Genomic DNA, 17,809 nt, shown 5'->3' on the forward strand with positions numbered 1-17,809 from the left:
CATGTCTGTGTACCATATGCATGCCTAGTTCCTGAGGAGGCCGGAGGAGTGCACTGGCCCCCTGAAATGTGTTATGTACACTTGTGAGCTGCCATGTGGGTGCTGGCAATCAAACCCAGGTCCTCTGCAAATAGAAATGCTCTTAAACACTCTGTCCCAAAACCAAAACAAATGGAGCTGGAGAGATTGCTCAGTGGTTAAGAGCATTTGCTGTTCTTGCAGAGAACCTGGGCTCAGTTCCCAGCACTCACGGTGGGAAGCTTACAACCACCTATAATTCTACTTTCAGAGAATCAAACACCCTCTTTTGGCCTCCAAAGGCACCTGCATGAGCATGTAACACATATATAAAACAAATCTTTAGAAAACCCTACAAAATTAAGCCATACATTCAGGTTATATGTGTGTATTTACTTAACTACAATAGCTTAGTTCTATCCCAGCTGTAACCTTTATTTAACATTAATGAGTCCATCACCATAAGAACAAAAGACCAAGACAAGCTTGAGGGCTGTCTAAGTGCTCCTGAACTGTGTCCCACTATGGACGCCTCTGCAAGCTCACACACCTTCTGAGCACTGACCTTTGCCTTTCTTGTCGTATTGCTCAAAGTAAGTCCTTCACAGAGCAGCAGCTGAGACCCAGAGTCAGTCCTAAGACACTCCAATTCACACTGGTTTGGATAAGAAATGGCCTGGGGGCACTCTCTGCAGCTCAGCAACAGCAATGCAGCATGAACCCACTTAACAAGTGCTCAGCCTCAAGACGAGACAGAGACTTAAGGTTAAGACTTTAAGGCTCAGTATAATACTAAGTTTAGAAGAGATTAAAAGTAAAGAACTTGGTAGAAAACTGATAGACAACCCCAGTGTTGAGAACACTGGTTAACCTTCATCTCTCATCTGCTTCAGAAGTAGCCAACAGCTGGGCTCTTGCTGTAGAATCACAGGCTGCTTCACTTAGCATCATTCGCTCTTATCTGACATGAGCAACAGTTGGGGGGAGGACACTCTGAATCTGCCTTATGTAAGATAGGAACTAACAGGAATGAACTTCATTTTGCTTTTTGTGTTTATAAATAAATATTAAGGCTAGACAGAAACACGGCAAGACTGCAGCAGTTCTGGGAGCCTACTGTCAACTTCTCCTCTGTCTGGGTACTCCCTGGAGCACCAACCCAGAAGGTCACAGAAAGGCAGTGTAGAAAACCAGGGACCTATGGGGGACTCAAGCAATTTTCCCATCTTTTTTTCCATGTGAATGGAATGCTTTGGAGTCTGCATTCCTAAAAATATCTCCAGTAGCTGGAAACAGTTTCCACCATTTTGTACCATTCACTACAAGTTTGGCTCCTTTGGTTATGTTCCCATTTTAAAATAATAACTAAAAAAACCCTATGACATGTCCTTTTCTACAGCTGGAAAATTCAGCTTAAAAGTTGGCAAAGGCTTTCGTGGTGATGTAACAGCTGTCTACTCTGGTAAGGTGCTGACAGTACAGGAATGTATAGAATGGAATGTGTATGGGAAAGCTCTGCACTAAAACTGCTCTAAGACAGTAAATAAACAAAAGGGGGCTGCCAAGGAACACAACTCAGAAGCCACAGGGTCAGCTTCAAGCCTTGATCTGATTGTCAAGATTCTTGCTCTCTCTAAACAAAGGCGCAGTCTACTGTCTACAGTGAGGAGGTGACTAACATGTTGTTGGTCAGTGAACATCTGCCTTCCTTGAAACCCTGGGTACATAGGGGAGAATTAAGAGGGAAACTTGTTTGCTGCCCAAGCAAACAGGACAGAATATGATACTTACCATATTCATGAAATTTGTCCAACAGGTCTAAAATCTATGTTATGAGCTTAAAAAATAAAAACATTTACATTTGTGTGTGAGTATGTGCATGAACCTGAGACAGAGCATGTGTGTGTGTATCTGTGTGTGTGTCTGTGTGTGTGTGTAGGTCAGAGGACAACTTGTGAGAGTATATTCTCTCATTCTTCCATGTGGGTCCCAAGGATGGAACTCAAGTCAACAAGTGCCTTTATGGGCTGAGCCATCTCACTGGAACTAATTTTCATAGCTGATGATAATGGAGTCCTACCCAGTCCTTCAACCTTGCTATACTCAAGAGATGGAGCCCTCATTCTATAAGTGCAACTAGTAAAAAAAAAAAAAAAAAAAAAAAAAAAAGTAACTACTCGAGTTAATATGTAGAAGCTGAAAAACAATTGTCAGGTTTTATATTACAGGGCAAGGTTCAAGAACTTATGAGAAAGAGCTAGCTAGGCAGACAGGTAGGCGTGAACATCCACACCCTTCCTATACACCTCCTCTCTAGACACGGATGCACTGCCAGAGGGAAGCTAACATGGCTGCATCACAGGAACCACAGCTGGAGGCATCACTACACAAAGGTGGACAAGTGAACGAACCTACCAGCAAACACAAGCACCTCAAACCACAGGGAGATTTGTGAAGAACTTGCTGTGCTAGTGAGTTATTAGGACTTTAAGAGGCCACAGAAGAGCTGGGGAAATGGCCAGTGGGAAAGGTGCTTGCTGTTCAAGCAGAAGGACGAGAGCCTGGATCACCAGGAGTGCCTGTAATCTCAGTGCCAGGCGGGCAGATCCTTGGAGTTGCTGGCTTACCAGTCTTGTTTAATTTGTGAGCTCTAAGTTTAGTCATTTTTCTACTACTGTGATTAAAAAAACAAAAACAAAAAGACACAATGCCCAAGGCAACTTATAAAAGAATGTGGAGCTTACAGTTTCAGAGAATTAGAGTCCATGATGGCAAAACAAAGGTACTGGAACAGGGACAGCTGAGAGCTTATATCTTGACCTTATATCTTGCAGAAAGAGCAAGAAACACTGGGAATAGCAAGAGTTATTTGAAACCTCAACCCCACCACAAGTGACACACATTTTCCAAAAGCTCACACACTCCTAATCCTTCCCAAAGAGTCCACTAACCAGGGACTAAGTATTCAAGTCCACGAGCTTCGGGGCCACTCTCAATCAAAACAACACATTTAGTAAGAGACACCATTTCAAAAAACAAAGTCAATATATCCACACCTATGTGTATACATGCCCATAGTATGCACACACACACACCATACCAACAAAAGGAAGACATCTGTTGGAATGGGGCTGGCAGGTGCCTGGAGAAAAATTTTAGAAGCATCCCACACAGGATCTAGTTCCAACTCTGCCACTGACCCAAAACTGTTATAAGCAGCTCAACTGGAAAATACACTGAAAGTTGATGTGCTTTTGAAGTTAACTAATTAGTACTAATTTATAGTACTTATCAGTTCAAAATAAATATGCCTCATAGAGCTCTATGACCATAGTCCTCCTACCTGGGCATGTCCAAAAGTAGCTACAGAAAGGAAGACTAGCTTCAGACAACCACCACAGAAAACACAAGACAACTGGTCCAAAGGCATTTCCTTGGACAGAGCTGGTATTTATCAATCTTACAGCGTAACCTGTAAGCTGTTGTTTCTGACACCAGATAGATTTATCACTTCCTTTACTTGGTGTTTTAGACAACTACTAGATGTTTTAATTTTATGTAAAACAAAATTCTATGATCAAAAAAACAAAACAAAACAAAACAAAAAACCTCTTTTTGTGGTGGGTCCCAAAAGCATTGGGCAAGTACCATAGGTTCAGGTTGACCCTCAGGTATACCAACAAGCCACCTGCACTCTTGACTCCTTGGCCCTTCTAAGGGAAGAACAACATACTGAAAACCCTTGTTTCTAACCCTCTCTTCTGGCATCATCTGGAGAAAGATCCTTGCAGAATTCTAATCATATGGGTTGGTGACCTGAATAACCCCAGCAAGCCTCACTATCTCAGTGTTAGCTGGTTAGCACTCTTAATTACATCTGCAATGTGTCTTCACTATATAACATATTTCCAGGATGGATTCTAAGAATTAATGGCCACAGAGGCCACAATCTTGACGTAGGCTTTCTACTGCTTCAATAAAACACCATAACCAAAAAGCAAGTTGGGCTTTATTTGGCATATACTTCCATACTGCTGTTCATCATTGAAGCAAGTCAGGTCAGGCACTCAATGCAGGATCCTGGATGCAGAAGCTGATGCAGAGGCCGTGTAGAAGTGCTGCTTACTGGACTGCTCACATGGCTTGCTCAGCTTGTTTTCCTATAGAAGCCAGGACCACCAGCCCAGGAACAGCACCACCCACAATGCCTGGGTGTTCCCCCATCAGTTACTAATTAAGAAAATATCTTATAGCCAGATCTTATGGAGGCATTTTCTCAACTAAGATTCTCCTCCTTTCAAATAAATGTAGTTTGTGTGTCAAGTTGACATAAGACTAGCCAGTACACTGACATTCACAAAATTCTCAGATCAGTTCAATATTTACATCATTTCAGTTTTAGTCTTGTGTGTGTGAGCATTTCACTGGGATTTCAGATCTGAGTGTCTTTGGAGTATATCCTAGACTTTTAGAACACTGTGCTGTTGGAGTGTGGGTCTTATTTAAGTCCTGTGGAGCATATTGGTATTTCTGATGAGCAGATACTGGCCTGGCTGGATTCAGGATGCCAGTCCTACTCAGTCTTCTGTAGAATACTGTGTCAGTACAAACTCCACTTCAGAGCCCCTGATATTCCTCAGTAAAACCCTTCATGTACCTGACCTAGCTGCAGAGGCTAGAAGCAAGCACTGCATCTCTAGGAACTGAGTTGTAGATGGTTGTAAGCTGCTATGTGGGGTTGGGAATTGAACACAGGTCCTCTGGAAGAGCAGACAGTGCTCTCTTACCTGCTGAACCATCTCTCCAGCTCCTAAGTTCTCAGTTTTTGACCCTCATAAGCTCAGTGCTGAGTCTCTAAGTCCATAAACTTTGCTAGGCAACTTCCCTAAGCTTTCTATGCTCTCCATGCTGTGTTCTCTGTTCATAAGGATCCCCTTTTCCCCTTCAGCCCTTTAGCCAGAAATTTTGGACATTAGCAGCCATGGGTTTCTTACCTTGTATTTTGCCTGGAAGAAAGCTCCAAGAGGGAGGGGGGGGGGAAGCAACTATTAAGAGAGTGACTGAGAGGCAGAGAGGAAAAAGAGTGGATTTTCCCCTCTCTCCTCTGTATTCCAAACTAGAAAGCTTCTCTGTCGTTCTCCTTACCCCTTCCTGGAGCCCACCTCCAAGTTCTGAACATTCTGAACAGGCCAGGGGACAGTGGAGGGAAAGCAGGCTCTTCAAATTCTGGCCTTCATCTCCACTGCCCATTACCTGTTGCTTTCAGAGTCCTCCACAGCACATCATGCACACACTCACCCAGGTGTTCCAGCCAATGAGAGAGAAGGCCAGGATAGAGTGTGCATTCTACAACTCTCAGAAACTAAGTTCCACCATCACACATTTAAACCATGAAGCAAAATGAACCCGTCCTGCCTTAAAAACAACCCCGAACAGCTAGGCGGTGGTGGCACACACCTGTAATTCCAGCACTCTGGGAGGCAGAGGCAGGTGGATTTCTGAGTTTGAGGCCAGCCTGGTCTATAAAGTGAGTTCCAGGACAGCCAGGGCTATACAGAGAAACCCTGTCTTGAAAAAAACAAAACAAAAACAAAAAAAAGAAAGAAAGAAAGAAAGAAAGAAAGAAAGAAAGAAAGAAAGAAAGAAAGAAAGAAAGCAAGCAACCCCAAACACTTTTACAGTGGCTCTTACTGGGAGAGGGTAAAGCACTAATTTCTTTCTTTTTTTCATTATTTATTCACTTTACATCCCAATATCCACCCCCTCCTCCCAATCCTCGCTCTTACAGATCCTTCCCTATCCCCCTTACCATCGCCTCTCATCTTTCCCAGCTGTTTGCACTAATGAAAGTATGCTATCTTTGAAACCACATAGCTTCCTGAAAACACCTGTAATGGCTTCATCAAGATTCTATTGATAGCTACCAACCTTCCAGAGAAAAGAATAACTGCTGTTTCTTGTCTAACAGTTATAGCTGTTTTGTCTTGTTTTTTCTAAAACAGTTCAATTAATAAATACTTTTAGTTGGATGTGGTGGTACACGTTTTTAATCCCAGCACTTGGAGGACAGAGGTATGTGGATTCTTGTGTTCAAGACCGGCCTGGACTACAGGGTGAGTTCTAGGACAACACAGAGAGAAACCCTGTCTCAAGAAACTAACTAAATACCTTTAACACTGGGATTGATTCATTATTCAGATATTTTGATCTGCTCTCCACAACTACTGAAGAAACTGCAACTTTTATAGAAATAGACAGAATATTCAGTAAAACCTTGTAAATTCATTTCCAACATCACTTCCTCCTTCCCAAATAAATTCCCACTGGCCAATGAAAATGCATTTAGGACCTTCTCTCCAAACCCTACTAGTTTATTTGGCATCAAGCATGGGGGTGGAAATATGCCCAAGTAATTTATGATAACAGAAAGAAAGCTAGTTTGGCTCAGGTTTCTAGGTCTCTCACACAGGTGTGGTACTGGTAAGACCCCAAAGTCATATGTAAGACCTCAAAGTCATATGATCCTATGGTCATGTTTCTGTAAAATTTACCAAAAAGTTATTCTGATTGTGATCACTTATGACTGTTGGATCTTTCCAATGTAACTCTGCCTGTGTCATTCTCTCCTGAGAAGGGAACTTGGAGGAAAAGTTGGCCTTTCTGGGTGGAAGTACATTTAAGTTTCCAGTAGTTAGTTTCATGTTCACTGAATGAACTAGAATGCTGTTCACACCTTGTGTTGCCCTAGTGCTGTGTGACAAGGCAGCCCAAGAGGGTCCACCATTGTCTGAGGCTCCACTGGCATCTGGTGTGGAAGGTGCACAGGCAATGGAATAGAGACAAGGTTGAAATACAAGGAGCCAAAAAGAGCCAATTTCTGAGGAAATTTTCAACAGATTTGTTAAAACTAGGCAGAGTTCAGGTCTCAGAAAACAAAGTACAAGTCTTTACCTATTGGAAAAACAGGGCAATAACGTAGAACTACAACTTTAAAAAGGGCCTTAGATGTACATTTTCTTCCTTATTAAATGTATTTGTGCAAAACAGAATAAAACTCTGTCCTTCCCTCCCCCACACCTTACCCCTGGATCACAAAGCTGTTTGTATACTATTAGAAAATATGCCTATATGTAAAAATCACAAATTACGTATCAGCTATTCTAGAGGAATGAATGCATTGTATTTTCTCACAGCCATGAAAAGGAAATTAAAAATACATAGCTAAGAAAACAGGATTATAGTAAGGTAATTCATCTTTCCTTTTTTTCCAAACAGGGTCTCATGTATCCAGACTGCGTCTGATGGCCCTGACTTCTGTTTTCCCCATTTCTACCATGGTCTCCCAGATGACAGGAACGTGGCACCATGTCAGGTTGAGAGGCCCCGAGGCTCCAGCTCAGGGCTTTGTGCGCTAGGAACCCACTTGCTCTTCATCAGCTCAGCTGCAACCCTAGCTTCACACTTTTTCTCAAACTAGACAAATGTTTACTTAATAAATTAGCTTTTACTTGTAACCTGATTTCTTTGTATTACCTTAAATTGGGGGGGGGGGGCATGTGCCTTTTGAGTGCAGGTGCCAACAGAGACCAAAGGAGTCCCATCCCCTGGAGATGACAGCTGTCGTGAGCAGCCCACCCTAATTATATATGCTTCAGGTTCCACAAAAGCTGCTATCACACTTTGCCCCCTCCACAAAACTTTATTATTGTATTCAAACATTTATTGATCACTAATTCTGATAATATAGGAACTCTAAACACTTAAGGATATAAGACCTACTAAGGGAGAAAAATCCCAATATTCCAGTGGGGATGTTAGATGGTGATTAACATTACAAAGTGAGGCTGGCAGAGGGATTTGGCAGGTGAAGAGCAGTTGGGGTGAAGGGAAAGCCTAAACAAAAAGCCCAATCAATCCTCACACACAGGACAGTAGCCACTGTGTCCCAAGAAACCACCACTGCCAGGAGGCCCAGACCAAGCCTTTTGCTTTACCCTATGTCATTTATCGCTCGGAACTACCTGTAATAGGTGGCAGGACTCCCACACCATAGCTCAAGGAACGCCAGCTCATAGAGGTGAATGACATAGCAGTTCCTCACCTCTGCAGACGGCCTCAACTCCACCCTGATTCTGCGGTGTGCACACAGAGGAGTTTAATCAAGAAAAGAAAACAATTATGTAAGCACACACGACCACTTGTCCACTGCAGTCAGAGAGAGGGGGAAAAATACTGCAGTGGCCTCTCAGGCTTAGTGGGATGGGGTCTCACAGGAAGCAAGAGATCAGGTGGGGCATAGTGGCACACCCTTTATTCCCAGCACTCCTAAGAAGAAGCATGTGATCTATGAGTTCCAGGACAGACAAGGCTACCTGGCCAGGCCCTGTCCCAATCACGTGATGTGGGCACATTACCTGTGTGTGAACAGAGATAGGAGAAAGGCAGAGCACAGTTCAACACAACAGAGGAGAGAAGAGGAAGGCGCCTGGGGCTGGGCTGTCAGGGATCTGGTAGTTCAACTAGATGGCCGTCTATACAAGCCTGGGGTAGGACTCACCAAGTTTATCTGGGGATGTGATCAGGATGGGCTGGGGAGGAGAGATGAGCCACAGCAGGGACATCACCGTATCCTGTCACATCATAATTCCTTCCGTCGTGGTTTTTCATTACATTTATTTGTGTATGTGTGTGCAACCAATGTTTGACACTATTCACATAAAGAGATCAGAACACAATTTTGGGGACGTTTCTCTCCTACCACATGTGCCCTGGATCCCATGCAGGTCACCAGGCTTGGCAGTAAGCTCTAACCATTCTCGGGTTTTTAAAAGTAGCAATAAACTAAAATAGCAGGGTTAGTGGGAAATAATCCTACAAATCTAAAACAAAATCACTTCCACCATCCTGTCCTCCCAACTCTGTTCATGTCCTCATACATAATTTTTTTTTTTTTGGATTTGGTTTTTTCGAGACAGTGTTTCTCTGTGTAGCCCTGGCTGTCCTGGAACTCACTCTGTAAACAAGGCTGGCCTCGAACTCAGAGATCCGCCTGCCTCTGCCTCCCAGAGTGCTGGGATTACAGGCGTGCGCCACCACTGCCCGGCTCTCATACATAATTTTTAACACTTCAATTTTTATGTGCACACCATTTCATTGTTAAGGTTAAAAGACTATTTAAAGCACATTTCCTGGGATCAAGATGGTTCAAATTATGCTTTGCGGAGGGACAGGAATAAGCTTGCCAAAGAATGTTTACTAGCCAAGGGTACTTACTTAACCACCTGATTGATACAAGGTTTGCTTATCAGATTACTTTTTTAAAAAGTGGGATCTCAAAAATCAAAACATCACATACTGATAGTTGCTGTCCAAAAATAGCAGACCACAATCATGGGCCACAGAAACATTCCAGAGGAAATTATAATACCAGACTTTATCATACTACATTCTATGAGAGCCTCAGCTTTTCAACTCTGATTGGATAAAGTAAAACCCTCACCTCAACAGATACATAGAGCCAAAAGACTGTATACATGTTGACCTTAGAGAACAGACTAGAGCCACTCAGCTTTTCAGTGTGTTCTGGCTGCACACTGAGCAGGGCAGGGCGTGTACAGAGTTCATGAAGGGAAAGCAAGGAAAAGAAAACTATGAATGGAACCGAAATGACTGGCAGAATTTAGAGAAATCTGTTAATGTCTGAATACAGAAAGGGGTTTGTGTGATTAGAAGCAGGGATGTTCGGAAAGGAGGAAACTTGACAGACATAATGGTGCCCCTTGGAATTACCTGTGGATCCATCTCTGCTTTGGCCATGCTGTTCATATCCTCCCCTTCAAGCAGGATAACTCTGTGGAATCACCCATTCTCTAACTCTTTTTACAAATAGCCAGGGAGAGCTTGAGCTACCTTTGCCTCTGGTCGTTCTTTCACGTGACAGTAACACTTACCGAAGTAAGTACTCACTGAGTGCAGGCCATCTTAGCAGCTTTGAAAAACGGATTCTTAGTCATTGCAACAAGCGTCTGAGGTAAGTATAGTCTAAACCCAGTCTGTGGATGAGGAGCCTAAGGCGGGGCAAATGAGACACACCCGAGCTCCTCTCAGTAAAGGAATCTGTAGGAAGGAACCTAACTCGATAATCACATCCATATAATGTGGCAAAGTAAGGGCACTGGAGAAGCAGGGGCCATGGCTGGGTTTTCTTGGATCCCAGAGAGTCATCCACAACCCCACCAGTCAAGGTCTTCCTGTGCTTTATTTAAAATGGGGTTGTGCATAGGAAGCCATGACGCACACTTGTGCTCCAAATGTACTCTCAGAACTCAGATGGCTGACAAGGAAGATAAGTTGGAGGCCAGCAGGGGCTATGGAAACTGTCTCAATGAAAAAAGGGTGGGGGATAGGGACCCGGGGAAGCTCTGCAACTCGGACACCTCCTTTGAAGACTTTAGAACTGACAATGTAACAGCCACAAAGTGCTTTGTAAAATGCCTTCCCATGTCCCGAAACTCACAAAACTTTTATTTGTCTACAAGTAAAGGTTACTTCATACCTCCCCATTTCAAATGACCTCTTCCATCTTGCTAACACTCTGAGAATCTGTGCTGCCGATTATAATACTGTCTCCACAAGACCGACTCTACTTCAGTGTTACCCACTAATTACTAAACATTTTCACAGTGGCCCAGTCAAAAACACCTCATGGAAACAGAACAAAGCTAGGGAGAAAAGCCACCCCTTTAAAGATTCTGCCCGGAACCTTAAAGTCTCTCCATTCTTTCTCAGCACTATGTATCGACATTATCTCCTTCACGAATGCCTTGTTTTCATTTCTATTTCTCACCACCATTACTCGGACATGAAAGAGTTTAAGAAATCACTGCCACGTGTGTAAATGGCAAAGGTGCTTATAATGTGGGGTGAGCAATGGCCCAGTACTGTTTCTAGATCCTAGGAGAGTAAGAACATTAATTAACCCTTGATTCTCAGTTTTGAAGGAAAGGCTGAGAAGAAAAAGATTGCCCTTCTGGGCTTTCACTTTGGCTCCTGGTGCTACTTTCCCAAGGTGCTTTGTTGAGCGCTGGGCTGGGGGTGGGGGTGGTCTTCAGCAGGACAGTCTTGTGGCCCTTAACCCTCCACAGGACACCCAGTGTCGTCCAGGAGTGACGCTCGGACTCTGATCACCCCCCTCCTCGACAGCGGCTCTCCACGTGTGATGGTCCTGCCCTCAGTCCTCGGCTGACAGCCTGGCTCCCCGGAGCTCTGCAGCTCTCAGCCCTCCCCGAACTGCCCACGTACACAAGCAACCCTCCGGTCAGTCCTCGGCGGTCACCCAGGCTGGACCCGAGCCTCTCCCTCCCTTCGACCCCACCGACAGGCCGTTCCCAGACGTGTGTTGTCAAACTCGGACTCTGGCGCGCCTCACGAAGGCCTCAGAGCCGGGCGTGGACTTTCTCTGGTGGACGGCCAGCCTCAGGCCTGCTCCGGCTCGGGTTCTGCCGACGTCCGGCCAACGAAGGAGGCCCACGCCAGACCCACCGCCCCTGCGCGGCTCGCCCCGTTCCCCCGCCCACCGCCGCCGCGTCCTCACCGTGCCACACCGGCCTGCGCCGCCGCCAGCCAGGCCTCCTCCACGTCCTGCGCCCGCGCCGCCCGATCCCCACAGCTTGCTGCTTCCCCGCCCCCGCCGCGCGTCCGCCGCAGCCCCGCCCCCCCCGCGGACGCACCGCCGATTGGCCTGCGGGCGGGTCCTCTGATTGGTGGTCACATGGGGCAGGGCGGGGCGAGGGAGCCCGTAAAGTCAGAGGCAAAGCTGAGCAGCAACTCCGCGGGCGCAACAGGGCTTCGGCGAGCTGTGCACGTCCCCAGCCTCGGGAGGGGCTTTAGGACCTGAGGACTCCGCTGGGTGGGACTTAGGAAAGCCGCGAGTTCTTGGTCTTAAGTCTTCGTTTTGGCACAGTGGCGGGAGGATTCCGTCTTGGACTCAGCTTTGGAACAACGGGAAGACTACCCCAGAACTGGACTCTGGAACGCGGGTGGGGCCTACGTAGGCCTGGGCGGGACTTTGTCACACGGGCGGGTCTCAGCCTACAGCCTGGCTTTGGCAAGCTGGGCGGCCTGGGTTCTGGGTAGGGCCTTGGACTTCAAGCTCGTGGAACTACTCTGGCATTCACATCCTTGGTCAGGTCCCCTGACTACCAGTCTCCTTTCCTATCCATCGCGCCCAACTTGGGAATAGCAGAACCGTGGTCTGTAGTCACCAGATGTTCCTAAAGAATCGCTTTTCAGGTGCTGTACTGGAGGCAGGTTACGCTAAGAGTCCTCGAAGCCTTCACAGTTCCTTTCTGGATTTGAGGCTTTCTGGAAATCAAAAATGGTGAGACTGGGGATTCTGGTCCCTCCACTTCTGACTTGCGGCAACCTCACTGTCTTCCTCCATTGGTTAATTGAATGGCCCTGCAGGGAGCCAGCCCTTTGAATCATAGTCTAGGCTTAATAAATCCACACAGGCACCAAGGGACTCATATTGAGCATTAGCCTTTGGTGAGATGTCCCTAAGAAAGCAGGGAGGGCCTCGGCCCACGAAGGGCATCTGCTTCCCCAAGGCAACCTAGCACAGGCTAAGTCAGCAATGTTCGTAGGCTTCCCAACTCTCTCCACCACCTTGGCTATCCCAGCCACAGCCACTGAGTGTGATGTCAATCATTAAGAAAAGGAGCTGGACTGGACAAGGCAAGAATGAGGATGGACAGGAGCAACCTAATGATTCAGATAGCAGGAGCCTCACTGCCTAGGTACACTGCTTAGAAAGCAAGAGGATGAGAAAGTCTCCAATGATACTCGGTGGTTAATCCAGAGGTTAGGCTGACAAACGGGCGTGAGGCCAAGCCGAAGAAGTTGATCAGCCACCCAGAGTAGGTTTAAGTTTTAGGTTATATAGTTTGATATTGCAGGTTTTTATAAAACGTGTGTGTGTGTGTGTGTGTGTGTGTGTGTGTGTGTGTGTGTGCGCGCGCGCGCGCGCACTTCTTCCCCCTTATGAGTCCTGGGATCAAACTCAGGTTTGATCACGTTATGTGGCAATTACTCTTAACCACTAAGCCATCTCACCAGAGCAAATTCAGATTTTTAAAGTCACTTTCCTGCGCTGGGGAGATGGTTTAGCAGTTAAGAGCACTGGTTGCTCTTCCAGAACACACAAATTAAGTTCCTGGCACCTACATGGCTACTCACAACTGTCTGTAACTCCAGTTCCAGGGGATCTGACATCCTCTTCCAGCCTCCTTGGGCGACAGGTATGTACATGGTACAAACATGCATGCAAAATACTCATACACATACAATAAAAAGGTAAAAAAACTTAAAACCCTGAGCATGACAGAATGCCCCTTTAATCTCAACACTCTGGAGACAGAGGCAGTGACTTTTTTGTGTTGGAGCCCAGCCTGATTTACATAAAAGTTGAGCCCAGGCTACAAAGTGAGTCTGTCTCAAACACACAGAAAAACTGCAACCAATACATAAATAAGCATATTAAAAAATTAAGACACTTGTTTTCCCAATTTACCTCTCTTCTTACAAATGTGGAGAAGTAGAAACACATTTGGATCACTTTTACTTCCCACCCTGTTTAACAATTGTTTCATTTTCTGGTTAGTAAACTTACCTAGGAAGTCTTAGTGTCCATTTTACCAAATAACCTGTACACACTTCTGTACAGCTATAGCATTTTGGGGGTTATCTCTGATGAAAACATCCTGCTATTAATACAAGTAACATCCTGCTCTGACATACAGTTATAATTGGGGTCTTGAATCTTCCCAATGGACCCCACCCTTACTCAAAAAGAGGACTACTCATTTAATATCTAAACGATAGTGCTTTATTGAAAAAGGGTTAAATGGATACAAAGTTGAAGTGTGAAATGTTTTCAGAATACATTTCTACAAGTACAAGTTACTTCTTAGTGAAAGACTAGGTATTTGTTAGCAAACGCAGTAAAACTGAAAGGGATTAGAACTGTGGCTGCAAGACCTCACAATGCACACTGCCATCCTTAGGTGTCAGCTGGCCCTAAGTGGCACCCTTAACTCACAAACACGGGACTCACACTGAATGCTTGGGAATTCCTTGTTTTTTGTTTGTTTTTGTTTTTAAATCTTTCTCCAATAAAATTAACATCAAAATAAGCCAAACAAAGGACTGCATGGGTACACTCTGAAGTCACTGATGCTTTTCTTGGTAGGAAGTTCACACAGTAAACTTCCCTGACCACTCTCAGTGATGTGATGTGAAGGGGCAACATGAGCAAATGTATTTTTCCTTGTAATGTATAAATAACCATTTTTACTGAATTTCACCTGATTAGTACTATTGATTTTTTGGCCTGAATTAAATGTAAATCCTCGCCTCATCATCAATCAAGCCCTTCCTCCTGCAGCAAACGAGAGCACCCAGCTAGCACTGGCTTTGCTTCCCACACCCTGCCTCCCTCACCTGCCCCTCCCTTTCTAAGGCCACTGACTGACATTAGAAGACATGGTAGAAGAGGGAAGTGCCAGAATATAAACCAGGCATGATTTTGCTCACCGCCTGCCTGGGGCACAGATCTGAGAAGACTTTCATCCATGCCGCGAAGACAGTTATACTACACAAACTGAAGGAAATGGCAGTGCCTGAAAACAGATGAGACAGTCTGTACAGAAAAACCCAGTACTGCTAGTCTCCTTTCAATAGAAGAATCACTGGAAAGGGGAAGAGTTAGAGGAAACCCTGGCAGGCATTTGGGCTTCAAGTGGCTTTTTGTGCAAGAGCACCTACCACCCAGTCACAAGCCTGGGTTTGGTCCAGGCCAGCCAAGGACTAGGATTTCCACTGCTATGGCCGACCCTTTGCACCTAGTTATAGAAAGTACGTTAAAGTGCAGTATAAAATATAAACATTTTGGTTTCTTTAAAAAAGTATTGCCTTTTTAGTTGAGTAAAAAGTTTACTGACTCTTCCTTTTAGAGTCTTGTTAGATATGAAGCTGGAGCTCATAGCTGCTTTGGTTCTCTCCACAGCATAGCATAATCAGCATCCTTGTAGTGAGCTTTCTCTACAGAGGTTTGAAAATGATCTGGCACTAGAATCCAGAGCTCTTAAAAGTCAACCCTGAAATCCAGCTTTTTAAAAGCTATTTAAGTATAAAATGTATCTCATTAGATAACTCTCTTCTGTTCTACCTGATTAACAGATAATTGTGCAGATGAATTAACCGAATGAACTACAGCAGCAAAATTGGTTTTAGGTGTTCTGTACAAATATAAAGTTAACAGTGTGACTTCATTCTAATAAGCAAGTATCTTGCCACCAAGTATGCACAACCACTTCTGTCACAGGTACATCATGTCCACCACACAGGAACATTCTGAGCAAACAAAAATGTCTAGACAGAAATCAAAGAGTACTTGTCAGTGATTAGTCAGGCCAGCTATATCGAAGAAATTCACTATTAAAAGTATACATGTTGACTGGTTTTTAGAAATAAATTCTAACAGTGGCTCCAGGAGGAATAAAATATCAGTTTTAACATAGCAATGAAATATAAATGTTAAAGTACTTCATACCAAAGGGAGTTGGGGGGTGGGGTGGGGGCAAAGAAAGAAGGAAAAGAAAAGAGAATAAAACCAAAAATCAAAACCATCAAATGTTTAAAAACAAAAACAAAAAACAAAACCAGAACAGAACGGAACCGGCAGACACAGGCACTTCAGTGAGGACAGGCCCTTCCACAGGCCTAAGAAACTTGATGCTGTAACTCTTATCAGAAGACTTCCTTCTTACCCCAAGTGTTTCCTGGAGAGAAGACAAAACAATTTAAATGGAAGAGATGCCTTTGTTTGTTTGAATGCCACAGTACCCACTCTGCATAACGAAGGCATAAACAGAACAGTTTACTAAAGCAAGAGGCCACTTAGGAGATTCATGGAGGCCAGCAGGCACTGTAAAACGGAAAAGTGTTCACAATTGTCACATCACAAATCTAAGTGACAAGCCACTTTTCTGTAGTCACAGCACAGAGGCCGGCCGTCTGCCGCAGGGTCCTTATCTATGTGACTTGGGTTCCTCTTTCTGGCCTCTTTACTTTTTTTCATCTGCAGAAGATTTTAATAAATTAAGAAAGTTCTTTTTAAAGATGTTTCCAATACTAAGGAGTTTCCAACACTATGACTAATAAAAGTTTTAATTTTTTTCTTTAACATACTTATAACTTTAGAAAATAGGAATATCTTTACTAGACAGTAGGTGGCAGCAGAGAATAGTTTCTGATTTCAATGAAAGGTTAATACAGCAAATAGCTAACTTACCAATATGAAAACTCCACCTCACACATGGTGCCCGAGAGTCCCACTGTCACTGTCACCACCCTGCATCTGCATCTGCATCTGTGCTTGCATCCTTGCAATCATCTCTTGCATGCGGCGGAGCTATGAACAGTGCATGTCAGATACAATGTTGGTGTTGTGATTCTTGACAATCAGATTTTATTGCTTTTCTCAAACACATGTTCAAATAAACCATATAAACCAATATAAAAGAATCAATTTACAAAAATCCATGAAATGACAAAATCTGTGATTCAAGTGAGACAGAAATTATCAATAAACAGAAGTACTAGTTAAAGACTAGCAAGACAATGAGGCAAGAGAAAGCCTGCCTTTGGAAGCACAAAGGATGAATCAGCTCTGCTCAGCAACAAGGCCTTAGCAATGAAAACAATACTTTGCCCACTGCTAGCTACCCTTATCAATTTCTTGTTATTTTTGAGACATATTATTAGCTCAGGCTAGACTCAAACTTCCTATTTAGCTGAGGATAACTCTGAACTCCTACTCTTCCTATTTCTACTTCCCAAATGCTGGGATTATAGGAGTGATTAACCATCACGCCTAGTTTATACTTTGCTGAGCTTGAACCTGGGGTGGTGGTGGTGGTGGTCCTGAATACTGGATGAGCACTACCAACTGACCCACATCCATTTTTGGGACTCCTTAATAATCATTGCCACTGAGGTTTGTATATGTTCAGAGAGGCTGCAGGCAAGAACTCTAAACTATTTACTCACGTGTTCTTCAGGTGGCTTTATGGTTATTACAAGTATCTTATCCACACAGAATTCATTTGGTCAAAGAAATTACTTCTTTTTCTTTAAAAAGGATGTTCCCTTGTGACCACATCACCACTGAATAAACTGCACCATTTTTATTAGTACTATTTCATTAGTCCTGATCAACTGCTAGCTGGTTATTTGGATATCAACTGTTCTGTAGTCCAGTTGTCAATGAGCACCCTGTGCACACACATCACATGCTTGCTTACTCCCTCAAACATTACAATAACGTTACCAAACACTCCTTAGGAAAGAAAAGAATACCACTTTGCTAGGGTATTTATCACATGGTTCTAAATTTGGAGGTTTAGAGAACTGAATTCTTATATTTAATTGTCCTATCCACAATGTCATGTTTTAACCTTCACTATCTTATTAGTGGCAAGTTCTCATTTCTTCTTCCAAGTGAGTCTTATCTATTTCTACCCTATTTTTGGTAATGAATGCAATGGCAGCTTCATTATGCTTCCCAATTGGTTATTATCTATGTATAGGGGAAAAGTCTTTTGAACAGTTTATAAAAAAAAACATGTCATACTACCTTCTATTGTTAGCTATACTGCTACTTGAGATCAAATGAGGCAATACATTTTAAAATACGTATACTATGTATTTGCATATATTTTAAAGACTAGAG

At 43.9% G+C, this 17,809-nt stretch overlaps 2 protein-coding genes across 4 annotated transcripts in view; both read right to left on the minus strand.

Annotated features, from left to right (window-relative positions):
* Farp2 (FERM, ARH/RhoGEF and pleckstrin domain protein 2) overlaps positions 1-11,673 on the minus strand; it is a 107,336-nt gene extending 95,663 nt beyond the window's left edge. The window contains exon 1 of the mRNA XM_052193764.1: positions 11,612-11,673. The gene's annotated coding sequence lies outside the window, so the exon portion shown is untranslated. The remainder of the gene's footprint in view (positions 1-11,611) is intronic.
* Positions 11,674-13,880: 2,207 nt separating this feature from the next.
* The window catches only part of Septin2 (septin 2), a 31,705-nt gene continuing 27,776 nt past the window's right edge, over positions 13,881-17,809 (minus strand). For all 3 annotated transcript variants that reach the window (XM_052192444.1, XM_052192445.1, XM_052192443.1), the window contains exons 12-13: positions 16,370-16,489; positions 13,881-15,857 (exon numbers count right to left, since the gene is read on the minus strand). In XM_052192444.1, the coding sequence (XP_052048404.1) occupies positions 16,388-16,489 (102 nt within the window). In that variant the 3' untranslated portion in view covers positions 13,881-15,857; positions 16,370-16,387. The remainder of the gene's footprint in view (positions 15,858-16,369; positions 16,490-17,809) is intronic.

Source organism: Apodemus sylvaticus, chromosome 9 (genome assembly GCF_947179515.1).
Source record: "Apodemus sylvaticus chromosome 9, mApoSyl1.1, whole genome shotgun sequence".
NCBI lineage: Eukaryota > Metazoa > Chordata > Mammalia > Rodentia > Muridae > Apodemus > Apodemus sylvaticus.